The 20,865-nt window shown below is 44.8% G+C and overlaps 1 protein-coding gene across 12 annotated transcripts in view; it reads left to right on the forward strand.

Annotated features, from left to right (window-relative positions):
• The window catches only part of LOC1276218 (uncharacterized), a 163,503-nt gene that overhangs the window by 95,853 nt on the left and 46,785 nt on the right, over nt 1-20,865 (forward strand). For 8 of the 12 annotated variants that reach the window (XM_061652433.1, XM_061652431.1, XM_061652430.1 and 5 more), the window contains exons 3-4: nt 3,145-3,180; nt 20,186-20,243. In XM_061652433.1, coding sequence (XP_061508417.1) covers nt 3,145-3,180; nt 20,186-20,243 — 94 coding nt within the window. The remainder of the gene's footprint in view (nt 1-3,144; nt 3,181-20,185; nt 20,244-20,865) is intronic. The other 4 variants (XM_061652428.1, XM_061652440.1, XM_061652439.1 and 1 more) reach the window with 1 other exon arrangement.

The following is a 20,865-nucleotide window of genomic DNA, read 5'->3' on the forward strand; positions in this document are numbered from 1 at the left end:
CCAAACATTGCGTTACTGTGAGTGCGGGCGCGCGCCCAAGCGATGATCGAGCAGAAGAAGGTAAAGCAAAAACACCTTTCACATCAGCGCGCACACAGCTGGTGAGCGCTTTGACGGTGCAAGCTGCATCCCACCCCGGAAAAAAGTGCATCCGAGCTGGCGTTCTTTGGCCACTGCTGCATTCGTAAACATTCTCACGGCCCTCCCGCTCAGCACTCTTGCTCCCTTTACGCTTGCACCCGAACGCTGACAAATGATCCAATTTTCGAGCAAACGAACTGCTGCTGCTGGTACTGCCCGGACCAGCCGCAACGACGACCGTTGTGCACGAAATAAAATAGCATTGAAAGCGGAGTGGCCAGGGAACGGGAAATGCATCAGTCAAACAAACGGACGTGCTTTCAACTTTTCATCTCACCCTCTGACCCATCCCCCTTCCCGCCCTGACACCTCCCCGCGAAGAAGCGAACCAACCAAGCCTGTCGGGCTGAGGCGGCGGAGGTTGTTTAATGCAAGCCACCGTTTCCATCTTCTTGCAAATGGTTTCCACTTTTTTGAGGTTGTGTTTTCCGTTGAACACTCCGCAACCGGGCTGCACCTCGATGGGTTGGGAAATGGGAGGTGGGTGTTTCGATCTGTACGGACGGTGGGGTTGGGTTCATTAAAATTGATTTGAAAAATATAATTGTATTTCTTCGCCTAGGCCTGGCCCGGCCTGGCGGGCGGGTCTGGTTCGCTCCCTCCGGAAAGCCAATCAGTAAACAATCAACCGCAACGCCGAACACCGAGCGCCTAGTTCGATCAAGCGCCGAATCGTGCACATACACGCACGCCCACCACAATCCATTATGCTTGCCTGCGCGACGAAGCCAGCATAATAATGTTGCCAAATCAATTTAGCATACTTAGCACGAAGGCTTACCGCGGGAATGGGTTTTATGGTACGGAAGGGTGGCGGCGTGCACACGTGTGTGTGTGTGTGTGCGGGTGCTTTTTATCTAGGAGTACATGTATATTAACCTTTTTCTTGTTACATTTTCGAAAACTGCTCGTGTCCTCGAACGATCGCGTGTAACAGTGTAAAAAAACACCCCAAGGAACATTCATATAATGAATGAACGCTGTCACAACGGAACCAACAATTGCAACAGCAAAAAAAGCACGTGGGAGAAAACACAGCACCCCATTGCAGCGGGAAATTATTTCAATGCTTTGTTACGTGTTCACGTTTCCAGCTGTGGGTGGGATTGTTTTTTTTGTTGTTGTCGTTTCTGTGCCTGTTAGCTTGTGCAATGGGGATTTGGAAAAGTACAAAGTATTAGGACAAAGTGGATGGTTGAACTAACATTAAAAACGAAACTTGTTTTACCATTTGACCAGAAAATTTCATCATTTTATTCTCCTCTTAATTCATGTTTCTTGTCGATTTAAACTTTCTTTTTGCTCGAATTTTTTGACGCTTTCTTCTAATGTTAGAAGCAGTTTGAGACACGTAATTTTCTTTTATCACTTTATCATCGCTGCATTCCTTTTAATTATTATTTTATTCATTTTCAAGTGGAGGGTAAACTGATTTTTTTTATAAAAAAACTGATCATCGAAATTATGTGTACAAAATCATTTATAGTAGGGGACGGAAGGTAAAGACGGACACTGCGGGTATAATGGACGCTTCTAATAAATGCATCAAAATGGTAATTTTCGAAAAAATCAACAATGCAACATCCTACCTTAAAGTTAAACAACACACTTGAGAACATTTTTGGCATAGAGTTAAATGAGTTGTCGTGATCATTAATGAAAAAACTGGCGAAAGAACGAAAGTGAAAGTAATACAAACTATTGTTTTCTGATGGTTTAAATATCCTGACACCAAAGCGGGAAAGACGGACACTTTGTTGTAGGGAAAGATGGACACCGAATTTATTGATTTATTTTACTTCTTATATCAATTGGTGATGAAAGTATTTCTTCAAATACCTTAAATAAGGGTATTCCGAAGCTATAAACCAACAAGCAACAAGAGAAAGTATTGAAATAAGCGATAATTGAAACACCGGTCAAAATAGTAGCCATTCGTTATGCTATTACTCGCTCGACGCTAATGAGGCGCTTCACGAAATCCAATATTTTTTTACGACTTGGACAACTTCAAGCACTAAAACGATGAGGTGTTGATACGACATCATTCAGGAATAGATGAGAAATTCTATGGGATTACAAATATCAAATGTTGAATTTTGACATAGTGGAAAATGGATTAAACTATTAGCAAGTCCTTCAAAAAATACTGGGGTCGTGTTCTTTTCGCGGAGAAATTTCCTTAAAGGAAATTCTAGACTGTTGTTCTGTAAGCTGGAGCAACGTCAGCTGTAAATGCGCGATTTGCTGTAGATGCTTTAGATGCTGCATTCTACGATATATTAGAAGCGGTGCTTACAATTCCTAAACCATGACTAAATGAATCGTCGTTGCAATAGGCCAAGAATTAATTTATAAACGTACTAGGACGTGGAAAATACTGTAAAACTCTTCACTTTCCAGCGTTTTCTACCCTTCATGGTGTCCATCTTTCCCATATCAGGTGTCCGTCTTACCCGAACAGTTCAAAACCGCACGAAAAAAAAACATGATTTTCATTTATGAAAAAAAAACGCAAAAAACGATGGAAACTCAAAAGTTTCAATATATTTTCTGATTTAACATGAGTGAAAGATAATATATGCACATTTTCATGTTCGTTACACTTATATATTCCTAGATTTTTACCATTTCCCTTAACGTGTCCGTCTTTACCTACTTTCCCCTAGTGTTTCACTACAATACAAAACATGCAATAAAATCTACGTAATTGACTAATTGATTTGTTTGTAGTCAATTTCACGAACAAGGGCAGTCCCGTGGTACAGTCGTTAACTCGAACAACTTAATAACATGCTCGTAATGTGTTTAAGGCTAGAATGGAACATCCCCCCGTTGTAAGGACTGTCCGGCTGCATTGTGCTGAATATAGTATCGAGAGCCTGTATAGGCCAGCATGTCCGCGTAGGATGTTTACGCCAATTAGAAGACAATATTATCTTCCAATCACAAACAATATTAATTTGCATTTTTTTTATTATTTCCTCTCTCTATCTCTCCCAGGTACGTCAATGTGTTAAATACAATGAATCTTCAACCGTGAGTATACACTATGGATATTAACTTTTCAACAAGAAACCATCTTGATGTCGTGTAAAAGCTGTCCTCTATGATCATTATGGTTCTTTTGTCCTCGAACTTTAATTGTGACATATGTTTAATATTTGTTGTACATTCCCATCAACAAGTATGGGAATTCCATTCACATCGTAAAACATGTGCCACGCGTACCTGTAAAGCCTGAATGTAAATCATAAACACAACATAATATACAACACATCGACACACATACAAATGCGCTTTCTCCATTTTTCCATTTTGCTTTCTCCACACAATCACACATTCAGCCCACGTCCATTTGATGTTCTCGTTTGAGAGTGTCAACCAGAAACAGAGCTAAAAAAAAGAACACAGCCAACCATCGTCCACGCTCGGTACCGCCCAACCGTCAATATTCATTTTCAAACCATCTCGCACCAGATGTTTGTCAATGAAAAATGTACCTAAAAATAGGCCAAAGCCCCTCCGGCCAGCGCGAGCTCCGAATGGTGGTGGGCATCACTTTGTTTTGGCCCTCGTCAAATTGCGACACCAGTGGCCCTCGTCCTTGAATGCTGGAGCCTGGGACACTCAGCAGCACTGCGGCCGAAGTGATTCGGGCAGGTCGCTCTTGCTTTGATACCGGTCGGTTGATGCTGTAGGCCGCAGCAGCAGCGGCTGGCTAGGCTAGGCTGGCTGACATTTATCCATCACATTAACGTTTGACCTTTCGGGGTCGAGGGATTGTGAGATTAGGACAAAAATTGAACATCAAACAGCACGATTGGAGGTGATTAAATAGTCCGCTTTCGTCGCGCCGAGACTGGTGCGGTTAGTGGCGAAGATGCGAAGGAATGTTTTCCTTGGTTTTATTTAGAAATGTAAGAAGGTTTTGGGGCTGATGACGAAACATTTCGGATGAATTATTTATTACCACCATCGCTATGGATCTATTGATGTTGCTAGTACAGTTTGATGTACCATAGATTGATAATTCAAATCCGTCGTGACAGCATAAGAGCATAAATCCTGCATGCAAAAAAAATATTTAGATTTTTTGTTTTGTACCGGAAGTGATATGTCGCTCGGTTCGTGACAAACAGGAGCTGCTTCCAGGAAGTCAGCGTTTTGCCAACCATTCACTCCGTTTCCGTACATCGCAATGGAATCAGCGCTTCGTTCGTTTAAAGAAGCGCAAAAGAAAGAGCACAGCAGAAAGCGTAAAAAACATCCCTTAAATAATGTTAATGGAGAACGCGCCGGCCCTGAACAACGCGCAGTGACAAGTGGAGAATTTGCGGCATTATCCCCACTGTTCTTTTTCCCTCCGCTTACCGGTTATCACTCCACGGGGCCGTCCGTTTGTCACTTCCGTTGGGCGGAACACACAACACACACAATCCAGCCCCTCCTGCAGGACAGCGGCGTCCACCGCGCGACCAAATGCAAAACGCTCGGTTTCGGAGCGCCATTTTCCTTCGCCATTCAAATTTCATTAAACTAACGCGAACGCGTCGCCTCTACGTCACTCGATCGATCAAATGTCAGTTCGGCTTTCTGTTCGGCTCGGCGCTCGGCTCTCCTTCCATTTCTGTATGTCCACGATGGCTGCCAGAGATCTGTGCCCGGGGAGCTCGAAATTAGATTAATGAACCGTCGAACCTTTTGGCGAACGGAAGAGGACACGGAATCAACCGAAACAAGATTAGCGCATCGAATCCGACCCAGATGAATCGATCGAGTTTTTTTCGTCTTCACGGTTTGGTAGCTCCAGGAATTAAATTGACGATAAGGATCTCTTGGAAGGCAAAAAAAGTGTGGCGTTGCTGATTTTTTTTTCTGTAAATACTATTTATGTTATTACCACTGAATCCAAGTATTGACATGTCTTTTTTATGATTGTTTTCAATCATCAGTCTGGCAATCGGTATGCTTTTGATTTCAATTTTACATGACTTCAAATTATGTTCATACCATAACCACAATAGTACTGATTTGCCTACAAGATACGTTTTTACACTTCCCCTACCAGCAGTGGATGCAAACATTGCACAGAAAGGGAAACCTGACTGCTTGGAGCAATTGCTCCACTGTAACAGCACCATTCAGTTAGCACTTCATTTAACCCAGATCAGAAAAGTAACTAATGAATATGGAAAACTAACCCCCTTCCGTTCTGTTTCACAAAACTCCCAACCACACCCATACCTCCGTACAGTGGCTCCAGCGGTAAGAGGCGTGTTGTACGCTCCAGCCAGTTGCGTTTACGGTATACTTTTATTTTAATTTAAAAAGACCGCGCTAAAAGTACCCCGGTTAGCAATTTAATTCCCGACACTTGGACGCTTCGATGACGCGCGACCATTCACCCTGCGCGTGTGTGTGTGTGTGTGTGTGTGTGTGTGTGTGCGTGCATGCATGCGAAGAGTTTAATTAGTTTTGGACACAATAATAATCGGCTCTCGGCAGACCTACCGGAACACACTTGCAGAAACTAACACGCCACCGCACGCCGGGGCCGCGTGCTAAATTTAGCCGGCCCCCTGTATCCACGAATACCACAAATCCCGTTAACACACGTTTTGCCACACTTTCCGCGCGGTGCACCCCCTCTCCATCTACCCTTCACTCACGGCTAAACCTTCGATTAGAGTGTGGGTGAAATCAAACCACATGAAGTCCGCGCGCGTTTGTGCGGGTGGTGGGTCCGCGCGCTACATGCACTCTGAGTGGTCGTCACCTTTTTGAATACCTCACTGATGGGATTTTTATGACCCACAAGCACAGGCAGATGGGGGAGGCGTGTGGCAACGGGAGGGTGAAAAAGAGTAATTAAATCGTATATGATTCATAGCAGCATGGCAAAAGTAATGTAACAGCTCTCTAAATGCAGCACCCCGACAGGCCCGGTGCAACCTCAACAATAAATGTAGCACACGGCATGGGGTAAAACGGTGAGCAACGGAAAAGGGCCCAACCAACAACCCCATCGTCACCCCCTTTTTGTGTGCACCAAATGCACACTGAGGCTGCGGTTGGCTCTAATGCCCGTGGTTGAGAGACGGTGCATGTGCGTGTTTGTGCGGTTCGTGCATGGTGGGTGCCACGCGGGGCATAATTTAAACACGAGTATATTTTTGTACTTGACGGAAAGGGGAGCGTGTAACGGAGGGGGTCGTGTAGAAGTTATGAAGAAAAAAACATCCCATTCCCACCAGCAAAACCAGATTCTGATGCACATCCGGACGTTTTTATTGTCCCAGAATTGCAAAAGAGTGTTTTTTGTATCATTCCCATCTCCATACACACATCACGTACCTGCTCTGTATATCATTAATTATGCGGATTACACAACGACCAGCATTCGTACAGAAATGGGATTGCGTTGCACCCAGGATGAGCAACCCTCTTCAGGTACTGCGTGAGATTCTAAATCTCTTACCGACGAATTGTGAGGTTCCATGTCTCCCCCATACCGGATAGCATAAAAAAGCCAACTCGACAGCTTTCGGTACTCCATTTTTTATCTGTATACACTCACAATTATAATCTAGTGTAATTCATCCTGGTGCTCTTACACGCGCGTGTTGCTTTTCGCAACACAAAACATGCTTCGTTTTTGTTCTGGCGTGTGTCTTTTCACTCGAACAAAAACCCCATCCCATCGCGCTATACCTGCCTCAACTTTGTACGGATTGTGCTTATTTTACTTATGAACTTTGGTCCCATTACGAGCTAAGGGAAAGCATACTGTCAGCGTGTAAGTGCCCGGCGCGTGACGCAGTGAATCGCTAATACCGGAAACGGTTGGTTGTGCGAGTCGTTAGATTTATTGCCTGTCTCACACTGGCGCTGCAAGAGGAGCTGTGGTAGACTGCGAAACTTAATCTTTCCACGCTAGCTTTCGAAATCGGACGGTTGCAACATTGTCGAGTTGGAGATGCACGTATTTGACGTCGCATACTTTGCGCGAAACGTGCAGTTTGTAACCGTGGGGATAATGGTTTTTAGACTTAGCTTGACTGAATTGATTTATATTAAGAATTTATTCATATTAGAGTTGATTTATTTTTGAAAACTACTGGGCGTCTCCTTTTCTAAATTAGAAGACATCTCCTTAACACTTTGACCGCCGGCCTGACGTCACAGTTTGCGAGTGAGCACGTAGCGCATGACAAGAGAGCGATGAGAGCGACAATTGTTCGTGCGACTATTATCACTCTTTTGTTTCATTTCGATAACGGCGTAGCACATGTCGTTCTCGTTCTCTCTTTCCTACCTCATTCGTTATCAAGAGAATTGGTGAGCGTCAGATACAGAGCTGAGCGGTGAACAAAGCCGTCGTGCGATTTCATATGACGCGGCGCTTAAAGTGTTAACAATATTTACAAAGCACCAGGCGTCTCCTTTAACTAAAGCATGAATCATCAGGCATCTCTACCAAAATAGTTTAGGGTTATAAAAGCAAAAATAGAATACATTTTCCATTTATCTTTTAAGTACAATGCAGCCTTTTTAATAAGAAAATCTAAGCTAAAACTAAAAAAGGCTTTTTAACGAGTGTAACAATCGTTTTGTGATACTTATCCAGGAGTGTTGGCACATAATATGACGTCATTGAGTTCATTTCACATACGTTTCGTGCACCGTAACTGCAATCGAACGGTATGTGCATCACCACACTTTCCATTTAGGTGGTAACCGTGTTAACGTACCCTCTCTGTTCATATAGACGGTTATTGATTTCACGTACGTTCGTATTACTTTAGCTTCCTTTTCCCCCACTACAGCACTTTCCAATTTTTTGCACACGTTCATCAAGCGCTCTGCTACACCACCTCGAAAGCGGCAGTGCAATTACCGAACAATTTTAAGCCACTACACACCGATATGCCACAGCGTAAGCGCAAAAGGCGAAAACATAATAACATTATGGAAGAAAGCAGAGCAAAAGTGAAGAAATAAAAAAAAAACAACACTCAACCAAACAAAATTGCATCCGTGCAAAACGGAAACAATGGGAAAGGCAGGAGCAAGAAAACAAAACCACCCCCTCCCTTCGACGGCGACGGTAGCAGCATGTTCGGGGGAGGGGGGAGGTGGGGTCGAAATGGCGTCAGTCAGTGTTCGTTGGTGATTTACGTTTACGGTGGCATAACGGATCACTTCGCTATTTGTTAAAGTGTTTCTCACCCTCACCGAGGGTTGTTCTTCGCCACCGTACCCCGCCTTGCCGCGCTCTCCTTTGTTTAGCTCCCATTGATCGTTTTCTTTTTCCATCCCCTTCCCCTTCCCCTTTTTGTCCATCATTTTCATCAACTCACTGCTGATGTCTTCAGCAGACGGCAAATGCCGTTGCTGGTTGGATGATTGCAAGACAAATAGAGCGTCTTTGCCTGTCCGTGCCTGGGCGTGTGACGCCAGATCCCAACACTGCTATACAGGGTGGTTCTGGTCGGGTCGCTAGGTTGTGGGGAGGGAGGGCGAGCCATGAAAAGTGTACGTAAACCACAGCCGGGGCCAGTCTGCTCCGAACAGCCCCCCCAAGGCCCGGCGTGTGTTTATCGAGGGGATTAAGAGCAAATTCATCAATATCGACTTCCGGCACGAAGCTGTGATTTGTCTTGCAAACCGCACGAAAGTAGATGGAGGCGTACACAGAGCCAACGACACCAATTGTTGCTGATCTTCTTAGATCGAGCCAAGGTGTGAGGAAGGAGGGATGACAAACGAGAATAAAATATTGCAAACCGCTTTCCGGCAGCTGGTTATCGTACTGCTACTTATTGATGTTGATGAATGGAATTGATTTGTCGCAATTAAAAACAGATCATTCAGCACTTGAACTTGATGCCGGATTATTACCGATTGTGTGGATGTTTAAAACATTGTTTAAAGTGACGCTCGAGCATCTAGAAACATGTACATAAACATATTGAGATTTTGAATAATAATTAAAGAAGATAAATTATTTAATAGTTTGCATATAAATCTCTTCAAACAAGCGTTCTTGCGATGCATCACCCTGTGTTGCCGTTGACAGTAAGTTCTTCGCATTCTCCACATTTCCACACGTCACCGGCAAGCGGATGGAAAACAAAAGCACAAGACAAATCCACACACACACACACAGTCACAGGCAGAAATCGTCACTCGTCGGCGTCATGTGCCGTGACATCCCCGCCCCCCTTGAGTGAAAACGCAAATATCGCAGCACCCACACACAGCCACGCACACACAACTCACAGCCACAGAAACACACACACATTACACACAACTATTACAGCATCGGCTCCGGCAGGCCTTGTCTTCGGCTTTTGCCTCGCTCGGTCTTCGCTGTTTGCCATTGCCGGCAGTGTGACGATGGTCAGTGACACGGCCACGGTGTGAACGTGTGGCGGTATGTTGAAACGCACTTCTGACGAGTCTGATTTCGGGCAGTGAGTGTGTGTGGCTGCGTGTGTGTGTGTGTGCGTACAGTGCGCCTGAACAAATATTTCTCGCTTCTGCCGCCCACAGCACCCTTCACAGCTGTTTATGCGAAAAAAGGGCGAAGAAGAGACGCCAACAAAAAAGTGTACGTACTTCAGTCACGTTTCGTACTGGACGCGTTGGACGGTTCGAGTACAAAAGTGAACAGCGAAGCAGAATGGGAGGTAAGAACGGAAAGAGACCGCGTAAGGAGGGATTGCCGTTGGAATTGCTTTTGAGTCTTGCCGGCGTTTTGTCTTGCGCTTCTTTCGATTCGCTTCGATCGCTCCCACGATGACGTCAATGCCGCTTAGGTGCCCTGAGGTGGCGCGGTATGCAATCATGCCAGAACGGTTCTGCTTCCGTACGCCGGACGCGGAACGGGGTGGGCAACAAACCCGCCCAGTGGTTGCGTGTGCGTGTCTGGCTGTGTTACTTCCCTGCTACCGATGAAACAATATTTGCTAAATAGCCAATTGGGCTTTGTAGCGTTTGCTATTATGTCATGTCTCGGCTAGGTCTCGTGTCAACCATCAGGCCCGTGTGGTCAGACCGTGCCTGGTGGTGGTGACTTTTTACCTTTCTGCCGGTACGCGAACACCTGCGAACACACCGCGATACGATGGGCCAAGATTGAAGCTGTTTGGATGATGAAAAACAGTACGGATACGTATACGTTCGCCACAAAATTGCCATCGTGGGAGAGGGCGGCAAAGCCATCGCAAGCAGAACAAGAGAGTACTTGGAAGATGATAACGGCCTTTGCTGAAGCAAATTTGTTTTGGGACAAGGTTCCATAGTTCATGGCCTATTTGGATGTTGTTTGGAACCTTCTTGAAATTGAAGAAAATAAGTTTGTGCTTTCCGGATTACAAGCTGGTCGCCTTGGTTGAGATGGAGGGATCTGTGAAAGTGAAATGTTTATATAGAGGTAACTATGCTTTTTCTAGTTCAAAACTAGGCCTCCTTAACCTTTTTCAATTATGAATAGTTTGCTGAGGTTAATCCTTACGCATTAAAAACTCTACTGCAATTCATTGTAAACGGCTAACCTCAAGTAACACCGCTGTGAGACATAAAGAACCTCAAAGTGCTTGAGATGATTGTTTCCCCTTTATGCTTACAATGACCCGGTGCATTGGGTCGTGGTTGGTTCCGAGCACAAGTGGTAAATTACACATGACCTTTGAGTTTGCAGAAAAATCTCGTTTATTGTTTCGCATTTGACCTCCGCGTCCGCTTGCGCCCCTAAAGTCGTTGTACTGGCCGTCGGTTTAACTCGGTGTGATCAAGAAGCGACGGGAAAGCCCCTAGTTTACTTTCACCCCCAAGTGTATCACTCAAGAGCGGGTACCATCACAAAAACGTCTTAATATTCGTCCTTGCGTTCTTCTTTATTTTTCATTGATGAGCTGCCTGCTTCGTCGCACAGAAGACAGTTGGTCCGGCTTCTGCCGGGGCGGGCATTCCATTCTTTTTAATAAACCTTTTATAATCGTCGCCTTGGCTGAGTTCGTCGGCCCGGCTGCGTCCGCCCGGACTGTTGGGTTGGGTGTGAAAATGTTGTACAAACTCGAACGTCCATTCGTTGTTGGGTGAGTAATGGTGAGTAAGTCCAGCATGGTGAGAAGAGAGGTGGGAACGTTTCCATTCACAACAAAACACGCTCTTGGTGAAAGGGAATTTGTTTTTAATTGTAGGGGATGAGTACAATATGGGCCCACAAGATGAGTCATTGGGAATATTGCATCTGGTTTTTTCACATTTATTCATCACTTGCATGGTCCACGCGTATGACATTGTCACACTGCTAGTGAGATATTTGCAGTACTTTACGTACATTCTGGGTTTTTTTTACGACCACCAAGCTCTTGCAGTTTCTGGACTCTTTAAATATTTTATTTAATTTTCTATTTTTTATTTTTTTTAACTACTTTATAGGACATAATTTGTACCATCTAGATTTTTCAACCATTCAAATTGGATGCTCCACCTTTACAATTTCCACTCAATCGGTTCCTTTTTCTTCGCCTAAAATAAACGGGATTGCTTCTCCCGGGGCAACGGAAGCCATCGAGACGATGTACCCTTTAGCCAACCGTTTATTAGCTTCGTTCAATCATACGCCACGTGCAGATAGAGCTGTTGATCCGAACAGGTTCATTTCTTGCTTGTACAAAACCCCTCGCTTTAATCTTCACATTATTTGCATCGAAAATAGATTCACGCAATATAGACATTTTTCCGTGTTTGATTGACACCAGTGAAACAAAAAAAGAGTAACACCAGAACAGCAACACGATTAGATAAAGAAGACACTTTCGACACGCCGAACGAGTAAAAATACGCTTCAAAATCGCAACCAGCAGAGGGAAGATTTTTTTTTTTCCTTTATCTATCATCATCCATGACACTCCACAGAGCAGCATCACTTTCATCAATCTCTATCAAAAGCAAACGCGGGGCAAAACGAGTCGCGAAAGGCGGGGCAAACGGCGTAACATCACACTTTTTTGTGTGTGGCTTTTTTGCAGCTCAACATTATTCGTTTTCACGCTATGTATGCACGTCGATCGTCGCGGAGCAGCGCGGGGCTGGTTCCAATTCACAAGCTACACTTTTTCGATTAATATGAAATCAATGACGTCTGCTGATGCTGTCATGATTGACACCCGGTGCTTGACTTTCCATCGATAATGTGGCTGCACAAATGTTTGCACATCGTGCCTGCCGTGCACCACCCGCCGTCCCGAGGAAAGCATGGGAAGGGGAAACCGTTTTCCAGCAGATTGCACCACACCGTACGGATGCTGCCAAGCTCTCGGAGCTGACGATTACGATGTCGTTTCTACAAATGGTCCAAGATCTTTTATCCTCCTGTCCGCTCCCACTCTTGCACTGGCCGTCTTAGCCTGTGGAACAGTCTGTGAATCATCGAGATCATCCCATCCCGTATCGTTGTCTTACAAGCGAGCTATATCTGCTGCAGGGCGGACGGAACGCATGTGTGGGCTAAGTGTTGAATGGCAAGTTATGTTTCTTGCTATGAATTTTAAAAGCGTCATCACCCGCGTTCTATTCGAGCTGACTCAAGGTGAACAGAACGGACCATCCGGGCAACCCGGGGAGGGCGTCATACCGGGCGTGAGTTTGTTTTTACGTCGTCCCGCTTCCCTTGCCTGCCCTGAACGATGAATTATTGGTACTAACGAGAACCGGGCCACAAGACCATTCCGGGAAGATATCCTTTACCGACCTTTCAGGTCAAGCTTCTGCCACCCGTACAGGGCGGAACCGTATGCCGGCAGCTAATGCTATGCAAGGTGAGCAATGCAATGCTGTGCACCCTTCTTCGAGCAGGCTACGTAACCTCTGAGTCCTGTGGCCGTGTTCCCCGTACACTTGTAAGTAAAAGTGGCAGGGAGAAGCGCTGAAGAAAAGCACACATACTCAGCAAAGCGTGCACCACGTGAAGGAGCACAGAAATATCAATTACTTTGTGTACTTCCGGGCTCTGCTGTCGGCGGAGAGCAAAATAGCTCTCTTCCGCCGTCACTCCCACATCGTTCGCATGACAAACTACCCAGTGATGGATTGTATGTTTGCTTGTGTGTGTGTGTGTGTGAACCCGTCCCGGATCTAAAAGAGATTCCTTTTGCACCCGGGCTTCGGCTCTTGGGCAATGGGTAAGCTTTCGTCGGTAAAAGTGATTGTAAACTGTGCCTGCCCCAAGCCCAAAAGGCGTCGCAACGTGCCGTTGCCTTTAAAGGTGTATCGAGCTATCGAGATGGCATGTTTCGTGAAACCCGTCCGTCGTTGGACGGCGAGATGAAAAGCGGACTCGATTATGATTATCGATCTTAATCCGGTCCGGGCTGGCGTGTCCGTCCCGTCCATGGCGGTCCATGGCACACGAGCCTGGGCTGGGCTGGGATGGGGTTTTGTACCCTGCGAGCTGATGAATGAATGAAGACAAGAAGACATTCTTTTGTGCCCTAGGTGGGGCTACGAGATTCTTTACGATAAAAAGGAGCTTACGGCATGCTGGCATCTTTTTGCGCAATTCACGGAACAGGTTAGGCAGAGAAGGTAGGCAGGGTGGAGGATTCTACTAAAGTGAGACAAGAATCGATGTCGGCAAACGAAAGGTTTCTTGCGAATGTTAGAAATTTTTCTTTAATAGAGGCAAGCATTTGGAAAATTTGAAGGGCATTCCTAGAATGTTACAAATAAAGCAATTTGTGTTGGATGAAAGCAGAAGATTTTTTTAGAAAAAAATAACTTAACATATTTAAACATTATTTAAGCAGGTTTTGCGTTAGGTAATTTAATTGTTAAATCAACAGCTGAAAAGTAAACTATTATTTAAAAAAATCATGATATCCTTTTTTCAACTTAATTAAAGCAATATTTTAAAGTGCTTTATTACTAACAAAAACAGCACTTACACGTACGACATGAACCTCACATTTAGAAACATCTTTAATTATTTTTCAAATTTTCAATTTTATTCCCATAGAGCTTGCAACCTAATGAAGATCAAAGCAGAAGCAAATTAAAAGTTTCTTGCAACCCAAAAAAACCTACACCTTCTAATGCTGCTGCAGAGGTTGGGCTGCTATTACTTTAAGTTTTGCGCACCAACCCCAAAACCCATAAACTACCACTTGCAGCGTACCAGAAGCGGTTTTGCTGTGGAAACTTTACCATCAACCGATGTAACCCTTTGAGCGGAAAGTTAATTCGCTTTTCATTTCGCTTTCAAACATATTTCGCCTCCGTACCGGCCTTTCTCATTCCTCTCATCCCCATCCCCACGCCCATCCGTATTGTGCTTTTAATTGCTACCACCGACAGAGATTTCGGGTGCATTGCAAATGAGCTTTGCGTTCCGCAGTTTCGGTTTCCCATCCAATCAGACTTTTCAAGCAGCTGCGCGGAGCTCAAAGCTGCGATGTTCACATTGCGGTTGCTTTGGCAACGGTTCCCTCATTGCCCGAACTGCACCAACCGGTACCACAAACTGTCACTTGTGTTTGTGTGTGTGTGTGTGTGTGTGTGTGTGTGTGTGTGTTCAGCGTGTTTGTTTTTCCATCTGCTCGAATCACTTCCCTATTTTAGAAAACTCTTTTCGCCAAGGTAATTTGCCAAATTTCCAAGAACTATGCTTCACGTCGGGTCCGTCCGTTTGTTTGCGTCTGGCGAAGGATGCAACTCAGCACCGGCTCAGTTCGCTGGCAGTGCTGTTGCAAGACAAGGGCGGGCAGCATATTTGATGGTGTAACTCTGCTACTTTCCGGGGAGGTGGTGTTATTTGTTGGTTGGCTTTTTTGTATAGTACCGTTTCACCCGGCATGCTTGCGTCAAACGGTGCACATTGGCACGGTTTGCGGTTGGGAAGTAGTTTTAATTAGCGAAATTAAAATCACACAAATGTGGTACATTTCTCATGGCCAGTTTGTTTAATGTTGTTTTTCAACCAAAACCAGGCTAGAGTGATGCACGTTGCTTCACACTCATTAGTAAAATTAAACTTTTTTTGTGTGGGCTGTTCCAGTTGGAGTTGCAGTTTGAAAACAAACCGTATTGGAAAAATAGTGGAAAAAGACGAACGTTCGTCGTTAAAATTATTCACACTTATCGTATATATTTATAATAATTTCAAAACATGGCTAAACCTTCAACAAACTGAGCAGAACTTTCCCTTCATATTGTAAAACTTTCAATTTTTTATTTCCACCATATAGTTTATCAAGCATCTCGTCCTGGTTAAAATCCCCACTGGTTGACAGGTCCTGTTTCATCAGCGATAAAATTAATGTCGCGCAAGTCGTGTGAAAATGCACCGCTGCTGCAGTGTAAAATGCAATCAGCAGGATTATATTAGATTGCACTCACGACATAGCAGGATAGGTTGAAGCCATCCTCTTCATTACCTTTTGAGTAGACGTTTAATTCAAGTGAGCAATGGGACGAAGGGAGAGAAGCGTAGAGTGAGAGAATGTGATAGAGTGAAAAAACTCATTTTGCGATTTTTTTTTTTGGTAAACTTTAAAATGGCAACTGTGGTGCAGGATTTCCTTACGCATGCAACGCTACAGCGCACGGTACACGAGAGTTGAAAATAGACGAACGTTCTTCTTTCCTTCCGGACGCTCTGTGCAACGGGAAATCGCATCCTCATTTACAAAACATCCGTGGAATGTGCACGTATTTGTGGGTGGGTGTGTGCATGTATTTGTTTGTTTGTGTACGCACACACACACACCAAACAGTAGGAATAAAATCAAGGAATGCAATACCAGCAGCATCCCAGAAATGCAGCGATGCAGAAAAAATGATTGGAATGCTGTTTCTCGAACGCTGCAGATGAGGGGAAGAAGGAAACAAAAAAAAAGAGAACAAGAAGCCATAGCATGGGATGGCAGCTGAAAAATAACGTCCTTTTTTGCCGTTTTTTCCATCCATTTGCTTCTTCACAACTTCCACGAAGTACAAATCGCACAACCGAACGTGACCTGTAAGAGGTAAAGCAGGCAATGGTTTAGATCTAGCAGGCAAACAGGGCACGCCGGTGGAGAGAGGAACACACACACAAAAAACGCTTGTAATGCTTCCAAGAGGTGAGTTCATATTCAAATCACTGAGTGAAAGAGCGAAGCAAAGTTCACGTAACGAGATTATCCTGCCCGTGACCGGAAAACGATGTCCGAGCAGTAAGCGCACCCAGGCAGTGTGGCACCAAGTGTGGCTGTCCCTGTTTCGCTTGCGGGACGCTCGTATCACATGAGCAGCTCGGGCTATTAGGGTGGTCTCCATCGATGGAGACGCTTGGTACCTCACACGGTAAATGGAGACGCTTGGTCGCTGTCGCTGCCGGGCGCGATGCTCGTACGACCAGCGCCGCTACCACCACCAGCAGGTTTGGACTTTGGCGGTTGGAATTTGCCCGCGGCTCACGAGTGTGAAAAATGGCTGATGTCGACAGTGATAGATAGGAGAATTTATGATAATTTAATCAATCATTGACTTTTGCGGATGCGAGTTGTTCGCATCACAGGCTAGAGTGTGTTTGTTTGTGTGTGTGTGAGAGAGAGAGGAAGTTTTTGAGTGTTTAGAAGGGTGGCAGTGTGTTCCTTTTCGACGCTCAATTTCCATCCCAAGCGAAAAAGGTGAGCCAAATAAATTTGTTCAAACTCGTGAAATACAATTATTATTGAACAGCGTGAGAATGATTTAAAAAAAAGTTTGGCATGATGTGTTGAGTTCGTTTGTTCTAGTTGTTGGAATTGTTTTTCATTCTCAAATTTTCTCACCTTAATAATTTCACCACTTTTGGTAGAACAATGACATCAATGTAGCAAACAAATGCTACATCGAAATATTTAACCATTTCACCAATTCCACGAAATTTGTACAATATTTGTGCCCTTTGTTTGCCCGTTTTTAATCGATTACGGTTCGATTGATTTCACTGCAATCACTTTATTGTGTTCGGAGCACAAAATGGGCTGTAACAAACACATGTAAACCGGTCCAATGAAATGTATTGTCATCGTTCATGTTTGGTGCTCATTAAGATTAAACGATTCATTGAAAACGAACCCCATTCCATCGTTTGGTGCTGTTCTCTCGCTTAAACAATCGTTACGAAAACCGCAGTGTGCTGGGCAATGGCAAGAGAATTTCAAAAATGGCATTAATATAATGCTTAATTTTTATTACATTTCCTTTTTGCTTTGCTATCATTTGTCACTCTATCATAGCACACTCTATCATCTCCGTTCCCTCTCCGCAATCGAACCATTCTCTTCAACCTAGCTTCTCTCACTCTGTCCACTCGATTGCCCAAACTGCAGCTGAAGTGCAGCACTCGATGACGTTCGATCGCAATTGTGTGCGGCCACGATTAAACAACTTCGTGTGCACTGTTTGGCCTCACCTCCAGCCCCCGCAGCTAGATCTGTGTTTGTTGCCTGCCTTTGGTTGGAAAGTTAAAGTTCGTTTCCCTTCGTCCCATGAGGGTAGGTTTGCACCCACACACACACGCGCACACACGCACACGGGCGTATGAATATCCGGTTTTGCGTGGCCGGTAGTCGTAAAATTGTGTACGCCACGCCACAACAGCAAACAACACCAAGCGTGGGGGGAGGCTACTGCCGACATGGTAGGATTATATGGTGCCACTGCCCGGGACAGCCATTGACTGATGATGATGGGGTCGTTTACATCAAACCGGCCCGGGTCTGGTAGACGAGACACCGAGTGCAACGAACAGGCGGGCTGCCTACAGCGAATCATCGCTCGGCCACCTCGGGTGATCAATGGCGAGGGAAGTTTGGGATGAAAGGATGAGGGATTTTGACCACCAAAACAGGATCACGATCACGCTTAGGGGATGATTGGACAAAAAATAGTTGTACATGCGAGCGTACTGTGTGGGGCATGAGCTAGAAGCGAGGGTGGATGTTTGGAAAATCGTTTCCAATTGAATCAAGTTCCGTGCCCCACTGCAAGGGGAAATAGCGACAAACCAGAAATTAGATTTTGAATGTAGCAGCAACATGTCAGTCTGGTGGTTAAAGTGAAACGATTATTTTCTGTTTGCTCGAAGTACACGATATCGTAATGCAATCAGGCAGAGATGCACGTAACATGGCAAATTGATTGCAGTTGATTTGATAAAATTGTTACACAAAAAGGCTTATTATATCATGTTACAGTTTTCAGATATCGTCTGATGTACTTAAATATGTGAAATTGCCTTTATATGCATTTGGTACCGATCAAACATAAATGAAAGTAATGCATTCCTCTTTGATTGATCAAATCAGTGAAAAAGTTGATCCTCTACTGAATTGTTCTCAACCATCCAATCATCCAGCAGACTACGAAACTAGTCCACACGAGGTGTCAATTAGATTAGATCAAAACCACCCAACGCCAGGCAAACGATACAGCCAGGGTCAATTACCGATCGATTATTGGTTCGGTCGAGATGCTATGCAGCAGTCGTTCCGTGACACACCCAACGAATCGTCCGTAAATGGTTCCCATACCTAAAATGATCCCGAAGCGGGAAATTGTGTTCCAAGCTCGTGATCCGGTAGAAGACACATACAGTGGCGGAGACATGGGGCGAAGGGTGGATGTGATGTGCTGGAAAAGGGTGGGATGAAGTTAAAGCCATTTGTCGTCTCCCAATCGGCACAAGACATTTCCGGGAATGCAATCGAGTGTAGAACCAATTACCACGTTACGATGAAACGAGCTGGAAAGAAAGATCCATTTCAACCAGCGGAGGAGGACATTAAATTGAGTAGCTTCGCATTTACTTTTTGGGTTTTTTTAGACATCAGGAAGAATAACCAAATTGTGGATAGCAATGGAATACATTGATTATCATTTTTCCGGAAAACACACAGAACAAATTAATAGATTTGAATAAAGATAGAGACCGAGAGAGTGAAGAGTTGCACAAAAAAATAATAGTTAATTCTTATTCATATTTTTTCGTAACAATCTGCTTTTTTTGTTTTCCCGTTATTGATAAAAATGTCTTATGGTGTAGACTACACATTACGTTCAAATGAAATTGAAAACACTGCGAGCAAAATATAAGCAAAATTTTATTCAAACAATATGTATCGTCTTGTGCAGTTGAGAAGGCAAACGATGGACTGCGGAAAACACTCACAGTCACGACGTGTTATTCAAACATCCTGACAAATGGGGTTTTTTCCTGCCGATTTTGTTGACTGTACTTTCTAGGCAAACCCCTCAACCCTCCCTCCTTCCAACCTTCAAACCAAATGAATAACAACCTCCTGTCTCGTGCATTTGTGTCAGTGATGCACCCCACTCTTGGCGTTTGTACGATCGTTTGCCTCGTAAAATCTCAGCAAGCAATGGACGCTTCCACTAGCATGCCCTCTCATTGGCACACGATGCGATCCAACGCACATGCTCTCACCACACCTACATTTCCCACTCCCGTTGGCACAAGCGCACACACACACACATCACACACATTTTGCGTCGTAAAGGAATGCAACGATCGATGCACGATCCTCACAGTTCAAGATCATGTCAAGTCAAAGTGGGGAGAGAAAGTGAGAAAGTTTGTTTCCCACTTTTATTCTTCGATGATTCAATAGTAAACGGAAGCAAATGCACCCGACCATTTAGCGTTGCTTTCAGCACAAGTGTGCGTATGTGTGTGTGTGTCTGTAAGTGTGTTTATATTCCCGGTTGCATGCATGCAAAAAAAAACGAATCAATATTTCCCCATTCCTTGCTCAGTAAATTGACACCCAGCGCGTCGCCCGCCGCACTATGTCCGTTTTAGTTTCACAGCGGCACGCGAACACTTACACGCTTCGGTTTCAGTTTCATTTACTGCCATTCTCCATCCTCCCTTTTGCGCTCTCGCAACCCGCTCGCCCCCAGTGGGAGGCAAACAGTGCATGTGCAAAATGCAGCCCGAGTAGTGCGCCTGGTTCAGTAATGCGGTATCGTTGTCTCGTTGCAGATCGCGGACGTCGCCACGGTGGAAACGACGGACAGCTCGAGCTACAAACGACTGATATGTAAGTACACCCTTTTTCTCAGCCGTACGTTTTCAATCTTTAATCACAAGCCACAAGTCACATGAATTTACACGATTCAGCAAACCCGCGTTTACGGATTTTTGACAGATTCGGTCGGTCGAACTAATTGGTCGAACGGCCGGGAGGGCGCAAGCGAAAATCGTTCCAATTCGTGCCACCGTGAGTGAATCAGTGACAGTTATGCAATGATCAGTTCAGCGCCAGTGCCACGCCGATAAATGTCATAATGATTGACCAGTGCAATGGAGATGCAGTCATTTCTTGTGATTATGCGCTTTACCCTTGGGGTGAACCTACATACAACCCGCCTCTCAAAGTGTGTGCGTGTATTTGTGTATTAGTGGTTTAGAGTGTGAGTGGATGTATCATGTATTGTGCACCCGTTGACCGATCCGATGATTTAGTGCGTGCAGTGACACTCTCGCTTTGGCACGGTGCACTATCGTTGCAGCGTTGCATGCATTAGGGGTTTCCCTTGATCTGTCTCGCTTCCGTTCGAAGCACGAGCAGGCACTGCACGAGCGTGAGAGACACGCAAGGGGAAAGGGAATGGTTTATTGTCATTTTTGCCGTCACGGTTACAATTACGATTCGTTTCGCG

The sequence above is a fragment of the Anopheles gambiae genome, chromosome 2 (assembly GCF_943734735.2).
Source record: "Anopheles gambiae chromosome 2, idAnoGambNW_F1_1, whole genome shotgun sequence".
NCBI lineage: Eukaryota > Metazoa > Arthropoda > Insecta > Diptera > Culicidae > Anopheles > Anopheles gambiae.